The sequence below is a fragment of the Nomascus leucogenys genome, unplaced genomic scaffold (assembly GCF_006542625.1).
Source record: "Nomascus leucogenys isolate Asia unplaced genomic scaffold, Asia_NLE_v1 000695F_125625_qpd_obj, whole genome shotgun sequence".
Lineage (NCBI taxonomy): Eukaryota > Metazoa > Chordata > Mammalia > Primates > Hylobatidae > Nomascus > Nomascus leucogenys.
This window is the reverse complement of record NW_022096269.1, coordinates 1-15,685: the sequence shown is the minus strand read 5'-3', so window position 1 is coordinate 15,685 and position 15,685 is coordinate 1. Positions and strand designations below refer to the sequence as shown.

At 43.6% G+C, this 15,685-nt stretch overlaps 1 protein-coding gene and 1 pseudogene across 1 annotated transcript; both read left to right on the top strand.

Moving 5' to 3' along the window:
• The first annotated feature begins 200 nt into the window (after positions 1-200).
• On the top strand, positions 201-4,351 carry LOC105737978 (annotated as a pseudogene).
• Positions 4,352-12,485: 8,134 nt separating this feature from the next.
• LOC115833866 (neurofibromin-like) lies at positions 12,486-14,939 on the top strand (the record flags this gene model as incomplete). The annotated part of the gene is made up of 3 exons (XM_030808685.1): positions 12,486-12,556; positions 13,985-14,424; positions 14,800-14,939. Coding segments are annotated over exons 2-3 (542 nt in total), but the record flags the coding sequence as incomplete, so codon positions are not given.
• Positions 14,940-15,685: the final 746 nt, after the last annotated feature.

Genomic DNA, 15,685 nt, shown 5'->3' with positions numbered 1-15,685 from the left:
TACAGGCACGTGCCACTATGCCCAGCTAATTTTTCTTTTGTATTTTTAGTAGAGACAGGCCAGGCTAGTCTTTAACTCCTGACCTCAACTGATCCACCTGCCTCAGCCTCCCAAAGTGCTGGGATTACAAGCATGAGCCACTGTGCCAGGCCAAACTTCCCTTTTCTTTCCATTTCTTGGTATTTGGAAAGTGAGCAGCCATGGAACAGCCGGTGTGTTCAGCTGGTGCAGACCCAGCTGGTGTGCTCGTGAGGCTTCTGGCTGAAGGAAGTGTCCGCTCTGCAGTCTCGCTGCCATCCCACCACCTTCCAGAAGCAGGACACCAGCTGTTTGTGCTCTTGGCCCATGCTGAGCCTGTGCTCTGGTGCTGGTCTTGCCAGTTTTCCCACCCTTTGTTTCAGGTGAGGTCCCCGCCCAGCTGGCCTGGGAAGGAGGATGGGGAGTGGTCGCCACTGTGGTTTGTTGCAGAGTGAGTTTGGTGGCTGCCCTGCCTGGGCCCAGCTCCCATGTTTCTCCCGCTTGGCTGCAGCTCCAGCCCTACCCCGTCCCCTGTAGCTTCCTGCCCAGCCCCACACCGCAGCCTTCCCAGCACCCAGAAACAGCACAAACCCCACAGAACTCCAGTGTCCCCTCCCCTAGGCCTTTACACACACCTGGTAAGCCGGGCATGGGACCCACAGCTCCATCGTGTGAGATGTACACGGCCTGGTGGGTTGAGGTGCTAGGTCACCCCTCACCTTTACAAGGCCTCAGGTTGTACCATTCGTGCGAGCTCTGGGGCCCTCAGAGCCCAAGCTCCCCACCTGAGGGTCTAGGGCTGTGGCCTCACCTGCCCATAGTCCTGCAGTGACTCCAGCTCTGTCATGAGTCCAGCTGGCTCCAGCCGGGCGAGGAGCAGCTGTACCGGGACACGCTGAAGCAGCTGTCCAAGCGCATCAAGCCCCTGCACTGCGTGGTCAACAAGATCGAGAAGAACGAAGGTGGGCTGTGGCCAGGGTGGGGGCCAGCGCCCTGGGAATGCCACCGGGCTCATGTCTTAGGGTCCCCTCTGCTGTCCCAGACAGAAAAAAGGGCCTGAACAAGATGAAGAGCCTTCTGGACATTGTGACAGACCTCTCCAAGTAGTGAGTTTTGCCCACAGCCAACGTAGGGTCCACAAGGGCGTGGGTCGCCCAGCCATGGATGGGCATTTGGTGATGATGTGGGTTTAGCAAAGGCCCCAGGCAGCTCTTTGGGCACTGGACAGAGGCCTCCAAGTCTCCACTCTGGTGTGTGCTGGGGCTTCGAGCCCAGGCTTCATCTTGGCCAGTGCCCAGCCTTTGCCCTACTCCTGACCACTGCTGTGGCCCTCATGCTGGCCCATCACAGCCAGGTCTCATCCAGCCAGTAGTTGGTGGCCCAGCTTGCAGTGGCCTGACCATCAGCTGGCTGTGATGGGCCTGAGCATGACCTGGAGCTCTGCCCTGACTTCCCGGTGACCATGGGCAGGCGACTGCATCTCAGTTACCCCATTTGCAGCCCACGTGTGCTGTCATGAAAATGAAACAAAACGGTGCTGATGAGAAGCAGGTGGAAGGCAGGGCCACTGGCCACGGGCTGCTGTGAGCTCGGGCAGCACCTCAGAACTGCATGGGCATTGACCTATACCTCCCTCTAAACTCAGGCTGTCCCCCCACCCCCAGCTAGAAGTGTCTCTCTGTTCTGCTTGTCCAGATAGAATGCTAGTCACTATTGCGTGGTCTTCCAGGCCTTCTTGAGTTGATTCTTCGTTAGGATTATAGGACTGAGCAGGACAGGGACTGGCCTAGGTGCAACTGAGGCATTCCCAGCCTGGTCAGGGGCCTGGCCACAGTCCCTTCTCTTGACCCATTGCCTCACTGCCAACAGGGATGGGCACTCCTGGGGGTGAGGGCCGCCTGCCTAGACTCTGGGTCTGGGAACAGCTGGTCAGCTGAAGGGAGCTCCTGCAGAGGTTTCTGAGGGCCGAGGCCCAGTGGCAGTGGTTGGGATCCCAGATCGGAGCCTGAGACCTGCCATGTCTCCCAGCCCTCCAGCACGGAGCTCAACCCAAGTCCCCTGTCTCTGCAGGTCCCCTGAAGACCTTGCCAAAGTGTGACATCACCCTGGAGAAACTCAAGAATGACATGGCAGTGGTGAGTGGGATGCTGGTGATCCCTGGGGGAACCGGGGCTCCCCCAAGAGCTCCTGGGAGCACCACTGGAGGGGCCTTCATGGTCAGGCTGGGTAGGGGCTCGGCCTGACCTGAGACCCTGCCCACCAGGCCTCTTCCAGGCCAGGTTTGCTGTGCTGGGTGGGAACATGGGAGAAGTCACCCTCTGTCTGTGACCCCCGTGGGTCACAGGGGGCAGGGACTCTGGGGAGGACAAAGCTGTGGGGGTGGGGATTATACCCAGGATCGGCCAACATTGTCTGCACAAGGGTGGAGGCTGTGAGAGAGGCCTTGGGAATCCGGCTGTGAGTGAGGACTGGCCTGGGGTGGGAAGGCCCCCTAAACGGAGAACCCTCAGGTCCTGGGCTTCTGACCGTGCCCATCCTACCTCCGGCCCACTGCCCCTGGTGCCACCAACCAAACAGCAGTACCTATGCCAGCAGCTCCTGGATGCTGCCCTGGCCAACATCCACTCACCCTCTTCAACCATTCCCTGTACCACACATTCACTCCAGCCATGACTGCCATCCATGACCCACTCATCACATACATCCAGCTGGGCTGGGCTTTGCAGAGGGCAGCTGGCCAGCCCTGGGCCATGTGTATCCAATGTGGTCACCATGCTGCCTCCTCAAGGCCCTGGTGGTATGCACCCAGAAGCCCAGGCATGAGGACGACCAGCGGCAGAGCATCCCCAGCATGCTCCAGGGATTGGTGGCCAGGCTGGACCCCAAGTGCATGATAAACCTGGACCCTTCTCCCTGCAGCAACAATGGCACCATCTGCCTGATCTCCTGGGCGAGTGTCCAGGAGGGCCAGGCTGGCGCAGGAGAGCAACGCCCGACCGCAGCCCCAGGCCTCTGCTGTCCAAGCCAGAGGACACAGTGCCCAGACCCCATCCTGTGTTCACGTCCTGGCAGGCTGTCTGCTCTGTCTTCACATACACTGAGCCCAGGACAGACTGGCCATTGCCTCTGCCCCCACCCCCAGAGCCCACGCACCCTCACCTCCCAACACAGATGCAGCTCTGCTTGCCTGGGGCCCTAGGGAGGTAGTAGGCAGGACCTCTGGGCACCTATCGATGCAGGGCACTCTGGGCTTCAGGTCTGGAAGTCCGAGAGTCAGAGAGACATCCAGGCTTTGCCACAAGCCTCACCAGAACCTTCCGGGGTGTGAAGAGTCCTGTTCGGGAGCAGGGCTGTGAGGCGGGGCAGGCCAGGGCTTGTCTGGGTCACAGGTACAGCCTTGTGTGTTGCAAACGACAAGGACCTCCCAAGTGTGCCACCATGTGCCCACCGACTTCGCTACCCAGAGTCCACTGTGGATGGAGCGGCAGTGGCTGTACAGTGGGCAGACCCAGAGGAGCTGTCTGGGGGCCCAGGGCAGGCAGCGGTCATTCTGGAAAACCAGGCTTCCAGTGCTGCAGGGACAGCCTCTGTGACCCTCCCCCGCTCAGGCCCCTTCCTCCCTTCTTCTGGCTCCCCCTTTGCGAGCAGGAGCGGGTTTTCCAGTGGTCACCTGAGAGATAGGGGTCTCTGCTCTTCTTCTGTGTCCCTTTGCCCCTTCATCTTGTGCCAGGTCAGCTGTCCAGGGTGGCTGTGTTCAGTGGCTGAGGGGTGAGAAAGCCTGTGGCTCAAGGACAGACCCTGCTTTTCCCAGAGGCCACTAGGAAGCTCAGCGGGACTGACAGGTCCTACCAGTAGCTTGGGCACACAAGGCCCCATCTGGGTGATGTGGCTCCAGAGAGAGTCATGTTGGCAGGGGTCAGTCTCCCTGAGCCCAGAGCTGGCACACAGCAGAGCCAGGGCTGGGTCCCCAAGGTTGTCAGAGGCAAAGCCTTGGGCTCCAAATCCCGTTCAAATTCAGTTCTTCACTGACGATGAGGCTCTGGGAGGAGAGCCCGATGGCCAGGCAGGCAGCGTGCAGGGCTCCTCCTGGTGCTTCAGCCAGTCCTGGGGCTGCCACTTCCCAGAGCACTGCCGGGTGTGCAGGGTGTGGGTGCAACACCGGCTGCCTCAGGCTCATGCCCACTCTTCTATTGCAGGCACCAACCCCTTCCTCAGGTCGGTGCACCACTGCGTGACCTCCAAGCGGCCGCGGCTCCCGGACAAGCACTCGGTTACCACCTTGCTCAACACCTGTGCCCGGAGCATCCACAAGGCCTGCCTCTCGGCTGCCTAGCCAGGACTGCAGGGATGGCCCGCAGCCTCATCGGGGCCAAGGACGCATGCCTCCTGTCAGACACTTCTAGAGAAGCCTAACTCCATGGAGAACCTGGAGTTAGGTTAGCTTTCCTCCTTTTCTCTCCTGCCTTGGGGATCTGCCAAATGAAATCCCACACTTGTACAGACTGTGATGGGCACAGTGCAGCGGGCTGCCTGCAGGGCGTTGGCCGTCTTCTTGGAGAAGGCACTCCATGTGACTTCCTCCATGAAGCCAGACATGGTCCCCAGCCACGATCCTCGGGCTGTTCTGACCACAGCCTGTCCAGGGTCTGGGTGCATCTCAGCAGCATGAGGGTGCACTCAGGGTGTTGTTAGAGCTTTTTGTGTGTGCTCGACACACCCCTGCTGCTTTCTATAGGAGAACACAAAGGACATAGGAAACCCTTCAAACACACATGGGATTCTCTGCTCACAGTTTTGGGTTCAGGCTGCGCTGCTTTGGGCAAGTGGGGCATTCCCTAGGGAAGCCCCTGAGTCCAGGGCACAGGCTGCCTCTTTTAATGCTTGTTTTTTTCTCATACTCAGGATCTATACTGTAGACTTTATAAACACTGTACCCTTAAGCTACACCAAATTTATAAAAAATATTTTTTCGGCCGGGCTCCGTGGCTCACACCTGTAATCCCAGCACTTTGGGAGGCCAAGACGGGTGGATCACGAGGTCAGGAGATCGAGACCATCTTGGCTAACTCGGTGAAACCCCGTTTCTACTAAAAAATACAAAAAATTAGCCGGGCGTGTTGGTGGGCGCCTGTAGTCCCAGCTACTTGGGAGGCTGAGGCAGGAGAATGGCGTGAACCCGGGAGGCGGAGCTTGCAGTGAGCTAAGATCGCGCCACTGCACTCCAAAACCTGGGGGACAGAGCCAGACTCTGTATCAAAAAAAAAAAAAAAAAAATCTTTTTCTTTGATAATTAACCTTTCTGTAGCTTTTAAAATTTATAAACTTTTAAATTTTCTAACTTTTTGACTCTTGTAATAACAGCTTAAAATACATTGTACAGCTAGCTGTATAAAAATATTTTTCTTTATAGCCTGTTTTTTTTAATTTGAAAAACATTCTATTTTAATTTTCATTTTGAAAACTGTTAAAAACTGTGACACAAACATATACATAAGCCTAGGCCTACATGGGGTCAAGATCATCAGTGTTACTGTCTTCCACCTCCACATCTGCTCCCATTGGAAGGTTTTTAGGGGAAATAACGTGTGGATCCAGCTGTCATCTCTTGTAACAATGCGTTTTTCTGGAGTACCTCCTGAAGGACCTTCTGAGGCTGTGTTTCATAGTTAATGTTTTATCTTTAAGTAGGAGTATACTCTAAAATAACAATAAAAAGTATACCATAGTAGGCTGGGCCTGGTGGCTGATGCCTGTAGTCTCAGCACTTTGGGAGGCCGAGGCGAGTGGATCACCTGAGGTCAGGAATTGAGACCAGCCTGGCCAACATGGCAAAAGCCCTTCTCTACTAAAAATACAAAAAACTAAGTCGGGCGTGGTGGCTTGCAGCTTTAGTCCCAGCTACTCAGGAGGCTGAGGCAGGAGAATCGCTTGAACCCAGGAGGCGGAGGTTGCAGTGAGCCGAGATCATGCCACTGCCCTCCAGGCTGGATGACAGAGCAAGACTCCGTCTCCAAAAATACATAAATAAATTATAGTAAATACATAAACCAGTAACAGTTATTTATTCTAATTATCAAGTATTGTATACTATACATAATTGAATGTGCTATACTTTTTTTATATGACTAGAAGTGAAAGTTTGTTGACACCAGCATCACTACAAACAAAAAGTAATGCGTTGTACTTGGACATCAGGATGGCTATGTCACTAGGTGATAGGAATTTTTCAGTGCTGTTACATATTGTCTGTCACTGACTGAAATGTTATGTGGCATATGACTCTATTTACTTTTTTTGGAAGTGATTCTTATGGAAAAATTCTGATGTCTACGACTTGTTCTCTGCTCTTGTGTTCCTGTGCAATGGCTGCATCAGGGAAAAGTCATTTGATAGTTACACTTAGTTACATCAAAGTAAATACATTTGTTTAATCAAAGTTTCAGCTTGATCTAAGGTGAAACACCTCAACTTAGAGTAAGGAAAAAATACAGTTGAAAGAGAGCAAACAGTAAAACCAGAATGTATTAAATCATTTGGTGAAACATTTGCCTAGGGGTTAAGGGGCAGTTATAAATATAAAAACAAACTATTTGTAAGTTTTGCTATTTCTCTTCTGTAGTGACATTCTTGAGTATAAATAAAATGCATTTAAATAGCTATTCTTCCCTTCTGAGGACTACAACCCTTCAGTGTTCTTGGGTATAATAACAAATGCATATTTCACTTAAACATTGAAGATGGTTCATTTGTGTTATAGATATGCATGTCTGCTTTTTAACTTTGAAAGACAGCCCGTTTACTTGGACATTTGTATTATGGGTCCAGAGTTGGTATACAGTCTACTATTTCTATGTTATATATATGTTTACATAAAGGCATTCATGTCAAAATCAGATAGTTTTGTGTTCTTTTAAAGAAGAAAAGGAAGGAAATATAATAGTAGGTGATATTAGATCTAGAATATAATTGTTGGAGTTTTGGTTGAAAAACATCTATGATTATTTTAATTCATCCTATGTCTCTGTAACGGAAACATATTTTCCATGTTTGCCTTTCTCAGAATTCTTTCTATTTTATGAATGTTTTTCAGGCAAAACGTGTGCATTCTGTAACTTGAAAGAGCTGGAGTGCCATCGAAGGAAAAAGCAAATTTTACAATTAAACTAGTAAATACAGAGATTGCCTAGATAATATATTTCATTAATTCTAAGAAGCACTTATTTTTACTCTTCTCTGAAATTGGGAGTATATCTTATTTTAAATAGTGTCTTACAATTGACAGTGGGTTTTCATTCCTTTTGGGACATCAAATAATGCTGCATCTTACAACGGACAATACTGTAGAGTCTGTGAAATTCTTGTGTGTATGTGTGTGGGGAAATGTTTGTTAATGAGTTACCCAGTGTGGAGATTCGTGAGAACTAGAGACCAAATGTTTTTTCCCTTATGTTTTTTACATTTTGGAAAATAGTTTTTTACATAGGAGGTTTTTTACAACCTGATACTAAGCTTTTAGTATTGTAATAGATTTTCAATGTTTTATTAGATTGATTAAAAAGTAATATAAATGGTGCAAAAACCATTTCCATTTTTTTAAACTTAATAATACTGACCTTATGCTTACTATTGAGTGTTTCTACTTACACCACACATTTGGTAGTATAGAAATAGCTTTTTCAAAGCTTTTTCATAATAAAAATCTTTTAAAAGGTTGGATAGCTATTATCCTGAGTCTTATGTCTGATACCATGTTTTTGTTTGGTTTTTAGAGTCTTACATTTAAAGAAAAAGTAACAAGCCTTAAATTCAAAGAAAAAGCTACAGACCTGGAGACAAGAAGCTGTAAGTATCTTCTCTTGTCCATGGTGAAACTAATTCATGCAGATCCAAAGCTCTTGCTTTGTGTAAGTGTTTTTTTGTGAAATGTCCCAAAATTACTACACTAAGTTAATTTGGTTTAACTGAAATGCCAAGACCTTGAGGGTAATTTTTAGCTCAAGAGCACTTACTGATCCTTTCTGATCATAACTGAAAACTAAGACATCTCTAAGAAACCTAATGTATAATGAATATTGATATAATTAGATCAGATTCTTAATTGCCCTTATCATTTCTTAACGTTTCTCTTTCTTCTTAGTTTCGCTATCATTCAACTAACATACTTAACATAACTAAGCTTCTCTAAGCTGGTATTCATTATGGGAGAATGCCATTCTGATGTCTGGTTATATCTGCATTAGGTTATTATTGATGCTTGTAACAATGAACTTTATGTTACTGCAGCTCACAAATGTATTTTTACATCTGCAAGAAATTAGTCATCAAATGCTTAGTAGCACAGAAATTCTCAAGTGGTTGCAGGAAATTTTTGATCTGCAGGAATAAATTTTTTCTTAAAAATAAGGTAAGCAAAATGACATCTTTAAAAAATGGGAGAATATTTGGAATGGTGATGGGGAGAGATTAAGAAAGTGTTTTATAGCCAAATTAGTTTCTATTTCAGCTCCTCCTTCCCCCCAAGGTTCTCAAAAGGACATATATGTGCAGAGGACAAGGGCTGGCAAATTAGCATTTTTAAAATTATTCTGAAGCTTTGGCCTTAAAACCACACTGTTGATGAATTCTAGTTCTAGTTGAGTTAAATAGGTCTGTATGGGACAGGCCCAGGAAAAGTGGTGACTGCTGTAACCAAAGTAGCTTGAGGAGCATATTCTATCTTTACTCTCAAGTTCATACATAAGACATAATTCATCCATAAAATTTATTTTAACATATAGCTTCTATAATTAATCTAAGAATTCTATTATGGCATAGATTTGGGAGTACTTGATTTAATGAGTTTTTTGTCCAGTTCTAGAATCAGCTCTGAGAAATCGTAAAGTCCTAGATGTCGTGGCTAGACTAGTCCAGAGAATTATCTATCAAGAAGCAAAAGGGAAAAGGTTGAGGGTCCTCAATCTATGTTTATTTCTATGCCTCCAATAAGGGTTTCACATCTTGAAAATTTCACGACACTTCTCGGGGTGGAGTGAAATTTTTTGATTCTGAACTATTGAAACATGGAGAGGTTGTCACAGATAGAGAAGAGTCTTAAATCTCTTTTAACATATAGTTTCTATAGTTGATCAGTTTAGGAATTCTATTATGGCCTAGTTTTAGGAGTACTTGATTTAGTGAGTTTTTTTTTTTCTAGAAGCATAGCTATGAAAAATCTTAAATGTATGAAACTCATATCCTTTTCAGTATTATACAGCTTGTTATTAATAAATTGTCTCTGTTTAGAAATAGACTAATGGTGAAGTGGATTTATTCACATCTGGCTTATTTGATGTGTTAATGTAGCAGAATTTGGCATTATTCCAAAGATATGGAACGAGATTAGACTTCAGATTTTCGTGCCTTTGCCTATGGTATAATCTCCAGAATATGAGTATGAGGAATCCAGTAGTGTCCTGTTCAGCACACTCTTGTGACATACTTGGTGTGTATACCAGGGTTAATTACTGGTCCAGAAGAACTTAATCTCAAGAGTCAGTTTCTAGTTATGCCAACATGGCACAGGATAAAATCTTGTGGAAAAAAAATTTGTCAATGAGACCAAATTATAGTTTTCCTACAGTGAATTTACATTGTTGATGTTTTACTTATGTTTATGTTAGACTTAATTTATATTTGTAGAATCTACTGTTTCTGATTATTTAGAGAATGAGAAACTGAAAGAAATTTTAAAGACATTAAGTGAACATTATTTGTTCTAATGGGTTTCTAGTGAATTTCCTTCAAGGTGGGGCACAGAGACTGAGCGGAGAGGTTTTCTAGGAGCGTCTCAAACAGGAAGATAACCCATATAAGTGTTTATTCCTCTTGGTTGTCAGTGCTTCAGTAAAGCTTATTTCTTTTTTCCAGCAGGCAGATAGAAGTTCCTGTCACTTTCTCCTTTTTTATGGAGTAGGATGTGATACTCCTTCTAGTGGAAATACCAGTCATATGTCCATGGGTCTTGAAGAGTCACTACAAACTCCTAGAGATTCTCTCCAGAAGGGAAAAGGGAACTCATCTATGGTCAGCTTCTTTTGTAATTTTCCTGTATTATCTTGTGTGCTCTACTTGTTTTCTGAATGAACTTTGATAAATTTCATCCAGGTAATATAGTGTAATAGTGAAAAACTGCTTAGACTCTAGTTCTATCACTGCTCTTTGTGGAACTTTGGGCAAGTTCTTAACACCCTTGTTCCTCAATTCCTCAGTTTTAAAATGGGGACAATAATAATTCCTGCTCCAGAGTTGTTGTGAGGGTTAAATAAAAAAATGTGTAATTAGCCAGGCGCAGTGGCAGGCGCCTGTAGTCCCAGCTACTTGGGAGGCTGAGGCAGGAGAATGGCGTGAATCCGGGAGGTGGAGCTTGCAGTGAGCCGAGATGGCGCCACTGCAGTCCGGCATGGGCAAAAGAGCGAGACTCTGTCTCAAAAAAAAAAAAAAAAAAAGGTATAAATAGCACTTGACACTTACAAGCTGTATCTGATAACCTCCACCTCATAAAAAACCATTCATGCCACAGAAGTATAGAATTTGTACCAGCTAACAAAGTACAGATGTACAAGGATAAAAACAAAGTACTTTGCTTCATGTTAAAGATAAGTGTTTCTGTGATTTGCATTTGTGTGTATTGTTTCCTTTAAATATAAATCATATTTCAAGTGAAAATATCGGATCATCACAGAAGAGTTTATTTTCCAAACCAAAATGTTTTTCATCCCTAATTTTTAGTATAACCTTGTTAAAGAAAAAACATCTAAGCAGTATGGTATTTATTATTGTCTGTTTTACTTGTAGAATTTGCATTTATTTTGTCAATTATTTTCTCCATTTCATTTTTGGGGAATAGGTAATTCAGAATCAAGTCTGTCTACTGCAGCAATATTTAGTTCTTGTTTATGCCCTTGTTTCAATGAGTGCTGCAGTGTACTTATTTTATTACTTCCCTATAGCAAGTAGATAGAATTTCCTGTTACTTCCTCTGTTTTTGTCATTTCTAATTGATTGGGAAGTACATTATATCATTACTGCAGTAGATTTATGTTATGATGTTTTACCTGTCCATGTTAGAATCAGTTTACATCTCTGGAATCTGGAATAGGATAACACCTATTTGATTTGAAATTGGACAGATAGTAGCTTTATGTTGGTCCAGAAAATCTCATTTCTCATTTGGACAAGATATTTTGGGGTTTGAAAAATTCCTATAATGATTTAAGGAGAAAGCTCTTGTGAGTTATTGTATGCCGAGATAGATACGGACACACACACACACACACACACACACGGTTTATTGTGTTGTTGGGTTTTATACATAAAATTACTCAAGTTGCAAATATATGTCTTCCACCCTTGACTCTCAGGATAGTGCAGCAGTATGCAGTGGAACCCCCACAATTTGCCGACAAGCACAGACCAAACTAGAAGTGGCCCTGTACATGTTTCTGTGGAACCCTGACACTGAAGCTGTTCTCGTCGCCATGTCCTGTTTCTGCCACCTCTGAGGAAGCAGATACCCGGCGTGGGGTGGATGAAGTGTCAGTGCATAACCTCTTGCCCAACTCTAACACATTCATGGAGTTTGCCTGTCAGCGATATGATGTCAACAGGTAAATGGGAATAGTGGTTTTTTTACTCAACCTGCCTAAAGCACATGGCATCTGATTGTGAGAATGTATTTAAGGTTACTATTCTGTAAGTTTACAGGGGAAATTCAGGTAGCTTACTTGAAATCCTTTTCTGAACAAAGTAAGATGAAAATAAAAAGCATTTGTAATTGTTAGTTTCCCACTGAGTTTTAATATGCTATACATTTTAAAACTAACTGGCAGTATATGTTACTATCAGTTATGACTATGTAATTTACATATGGAGTTATGGATAACTCCATGAGTAAATTAGAGGTGGGCATAGCTGTTTTGTGCTGTGGACATTGTAGAGTCTAAGATAAGTACCTTTCCTGTGAGGTTAGTGAACAGAAGTTTTTGGCTTTATCATTTGAGGCATTTGCTCTGCTCCTCGTACTCTGCCTTTTGGGTGGGCTTATCAGGTTCTCCATTGGCAGGCAGGGCTCTAAGTGCAGTAACTTGATTTGCTGTTGTAGTTGCTTAGGAACAGCAGCACTTCAGAAAGAGTGATGGCACTGCTGAGGCGCACTGAGCATCCCACTGCAGGAAACACTGAGGTGTGCCCTTAGCAACAGAAACACCCCTCCCAGGCGCCCACCCTCAATTTTGGAAGCCTCTTGTTACACATGTGTGATGAGGAATAGCTTTTGAAGTAAATCCAAGATATGTGCATATTACAAGTATAATATCTGAGTACTTAATATATATCAAGTTTGAAGCTTGGCTGTTGCTGATTGATGTTTAGCTCTAGACTTAAAGTTGCTTTCAAGTGATAACTGTCTTCATTTTAGGCTTGGGAAGATACACATGCAAAATGGGAACAGGCAACAAAACTAATCCTTAGCTATCCAAAAGCCCAAATGGAAGATGGCCAGGTAAGTTTGTAAAGTTGCCTTTTGTCCATTAACTGAACTGCTAAATATATGTACTTCACCTTGGTAATCATTCACGAGTCACTCAGTAAAGTAAGCATATAGTTGTCTGAAGACTGATATTTAGTTGTGGTTTATCTAGACCTGTACTTTGTAATATGATAGCCACTAGCTACGTGTGACTATTTAACTTAAATTTTAACATAATTAAAATTAAATACAATTCAGTTCCTCAGTCATATAGTAGCCACATTGCAAGTACCCGGTAGCCACATATGGCAATTACTTACTCTGTTGGACAGCAGAGAGAGAAAATGTTTCCATCATCACAGAAATACTGGGCAGCACTGCTAGAGACTGTTTGTTGCAGAGACCATTTCTTTATCTTTTCTTGCTCTTTCTCCCTTCATCAGGGTGTTTCACAGAATTTTCAGAAAAGGAGCAACAGAGGTAGAGAAAAATTAACATGGAAACAATTCATTTTGCTATTTTGTTAGGTATTCTAATTAAGGAATGTCTTGGGCAGAAGATTGAACCCATAGAGTAAATGAAATTTTAAAATGTGGACAGTTCATTCAGCTATTACTATTGACTATATTATCTGTTACTTTGGAAATTGATGAGTTGGTGTTTGTGTGTATATGATTTGTAATGTTCATATTGCTGTCATTATTAGGCGATTTATAAAAACTGGCTCTTCCCCCATGTTATTTTTCTGTCATGCTTAATTACAATAAGAAAAAAGTTATATTTTTGTGAAGCAAAATTGTGTACCTAATACCTTTATTTGGAGGGGACATGTAGCTTTAGAATGAAAGCTTTTGAGGGATAACTGTTTGATATAATATACAATTACATACCATACAATTCACCCATTTAAAGTGTCCAATTCAGTGACTGTTTTTAGCATATTCACAGAGTTGTGCAACCATCACCACAATCAGTTTTAGAACAGTTTCATCAATTGAGAAAAAAAAACCCGATATCCTTTAGCTATCTCTGCCTCTAACAACCCCCCTACACACACACTTTCTTGTCTCTCTTCCCCCCGCTTCTCCAACCCTAGGCAACCAGGAATCTACTTTGTCTCTGTAGATTTGCCTATTCTGGATATTTTCTGTAAATGGAATTTTAGAATATGTGGGCTTTTATGATTAGCTTCTTTCACTTAGCATAATGTTCCCAAGGTTCATCCATGTGAAATCAAAGCTTTTTAAAAGAAATTTGATACTTGGGCAATTATATTAGTGTAGGACAAAAATAAATCAGTAGCTCTTTAAAAATGTATATGGTAATTTGGGGGGATTGATTTTAATGTATTTTTTACATTTTTTATACTTGTGAGGGAAGAAATGTTAGATAAAGAGTAATTTGTCAAGTCTCAACTAATTTAGGTTTAATGCATGCTTTGCACAAAAATTTTGTGTTTAGACTGTTGAAAGCTTCGCAAGACCATTGTTAAGAGGCAAATGTCCCATGCGAGTGGAGGAGGACCCATAGATTTGTCTGACACAGACTCCCTACAGGCATGGATCAACATGACTGGCTTCCTTTGTGCCCTTGGGGGAGTGTGCCTCCAGCACAGAAGTAATTCTGGCCTGGCAACCTATAGCCCACCCGTGGGTCCAGTCAGTGAACATAAGGGTTCCGTGATTTCAGTGATGTCCTTGGAGGGAAATGCAGATACACCTGTCAGCAAATACATGGATCAGCTGTTGTCGTTAATGGTGTGTAACCATGAGAAAGTGGTACTTCAAATATGGACCAATGATAAGGACCTGGTGGGTCTAGAATTGAGTCCTGCTCTTTATCTGGTGCTATTTAACAAACTGAAGGAGACTATCAGCAAGTTTTTTGACTCCCAAGGACAGGTAAAGTGTGCTCTTTTTTATTTCTCACCTTTCCCTGTGAATAGAGTGACTTGTTTGAAATAATGAAGCCTTTTTCTTTCAGATTATTTAAATTAGGTGCTCACAGTTTTAAAAATTGTCCAAAAATTGTAGAAAGAAGAATCATCTCAATGAACATCAGCTTGCTTCTAGGAACTCTGATGTGTATGTGTGCCTGAGGGTATACGTGCCTTGTTTATGGGTATGAGTGTCTGTGTATATCTGTATGCCTGTTTGGCTGTGTGCCTGTGGGTGCATGTCTCTATTTGTGTGTTTAGATCAGTCAGTTTCATCTCTCTAGGGGTCTGTCTTCTGGGCATTGATGGCAAATCATTAATATATTTGTTCTCTCTATAGGTTTTATTGACTGATACCAATACTCAATTTGTAGAGCAAACCCTAGCTATAATGAAGAACCTGCTAGATAATCATACTGAAGGCAGCTCTGAACATCTAGAGCAAGCTAGCATTGAAACAACGATGTTAAATATGGTCAGGTAAGCCTTCTACTGAAATGTAGCAGAAACATACTTTAAGAGATAAGAAAAACCTCTTACACATTGATATTGATAGTAATTGATAAAATAATTTGCCATTCTTTACTGCACACAAACTAGGGTGTGACAATAAGGTAACCAGAAATTGTGTATGCTGTCATATAAATAAATATCTTACTGTTTTCAAACTTACATTTAGTTCATTTTATTTGATGATTAAAGTATTTTGAATGCCTTCTCTTATGTCTATATCTGATAATTTTTTTATTGTCTCTATGTCTGTATAGGTATGTTCATGTGCTTGGGAATATGGTCCATGCAATTCAAATAAAAACGAAACTGTGTCGGTTGAAGTAACAATGGCAAGGAGAGATGACCTCTCATTTTGCCAAGAGATGAAATTTAGGTGAGTTCTCAAAAGAGCAATATAGGGTCTTGTCAATCTTAATACGTCGAATGAAGTACAGAAATAGAGTAGATATCTGGTTACTGGTAGAAAGGAAGACATAAAAAGAGAGCAGTTTACACGTTTGTTTTTGTCTACGTCTCTCCTCAAATTTCCATAAGCTTTGTGCCTGTGGCAAGCCTCCCTTTTTCTAAAACTGTGCTGTACTTGAGCTAAGAATTTGATTCTGTTTCCAATCTGATACCATAACTAAGGGCCATGATGGAGGATAAATATCCATGTTGCTTGTTCCCTTCTGGCTTTTACATCTATGATAGCAGTATCTCTTTTATAAAGTTGT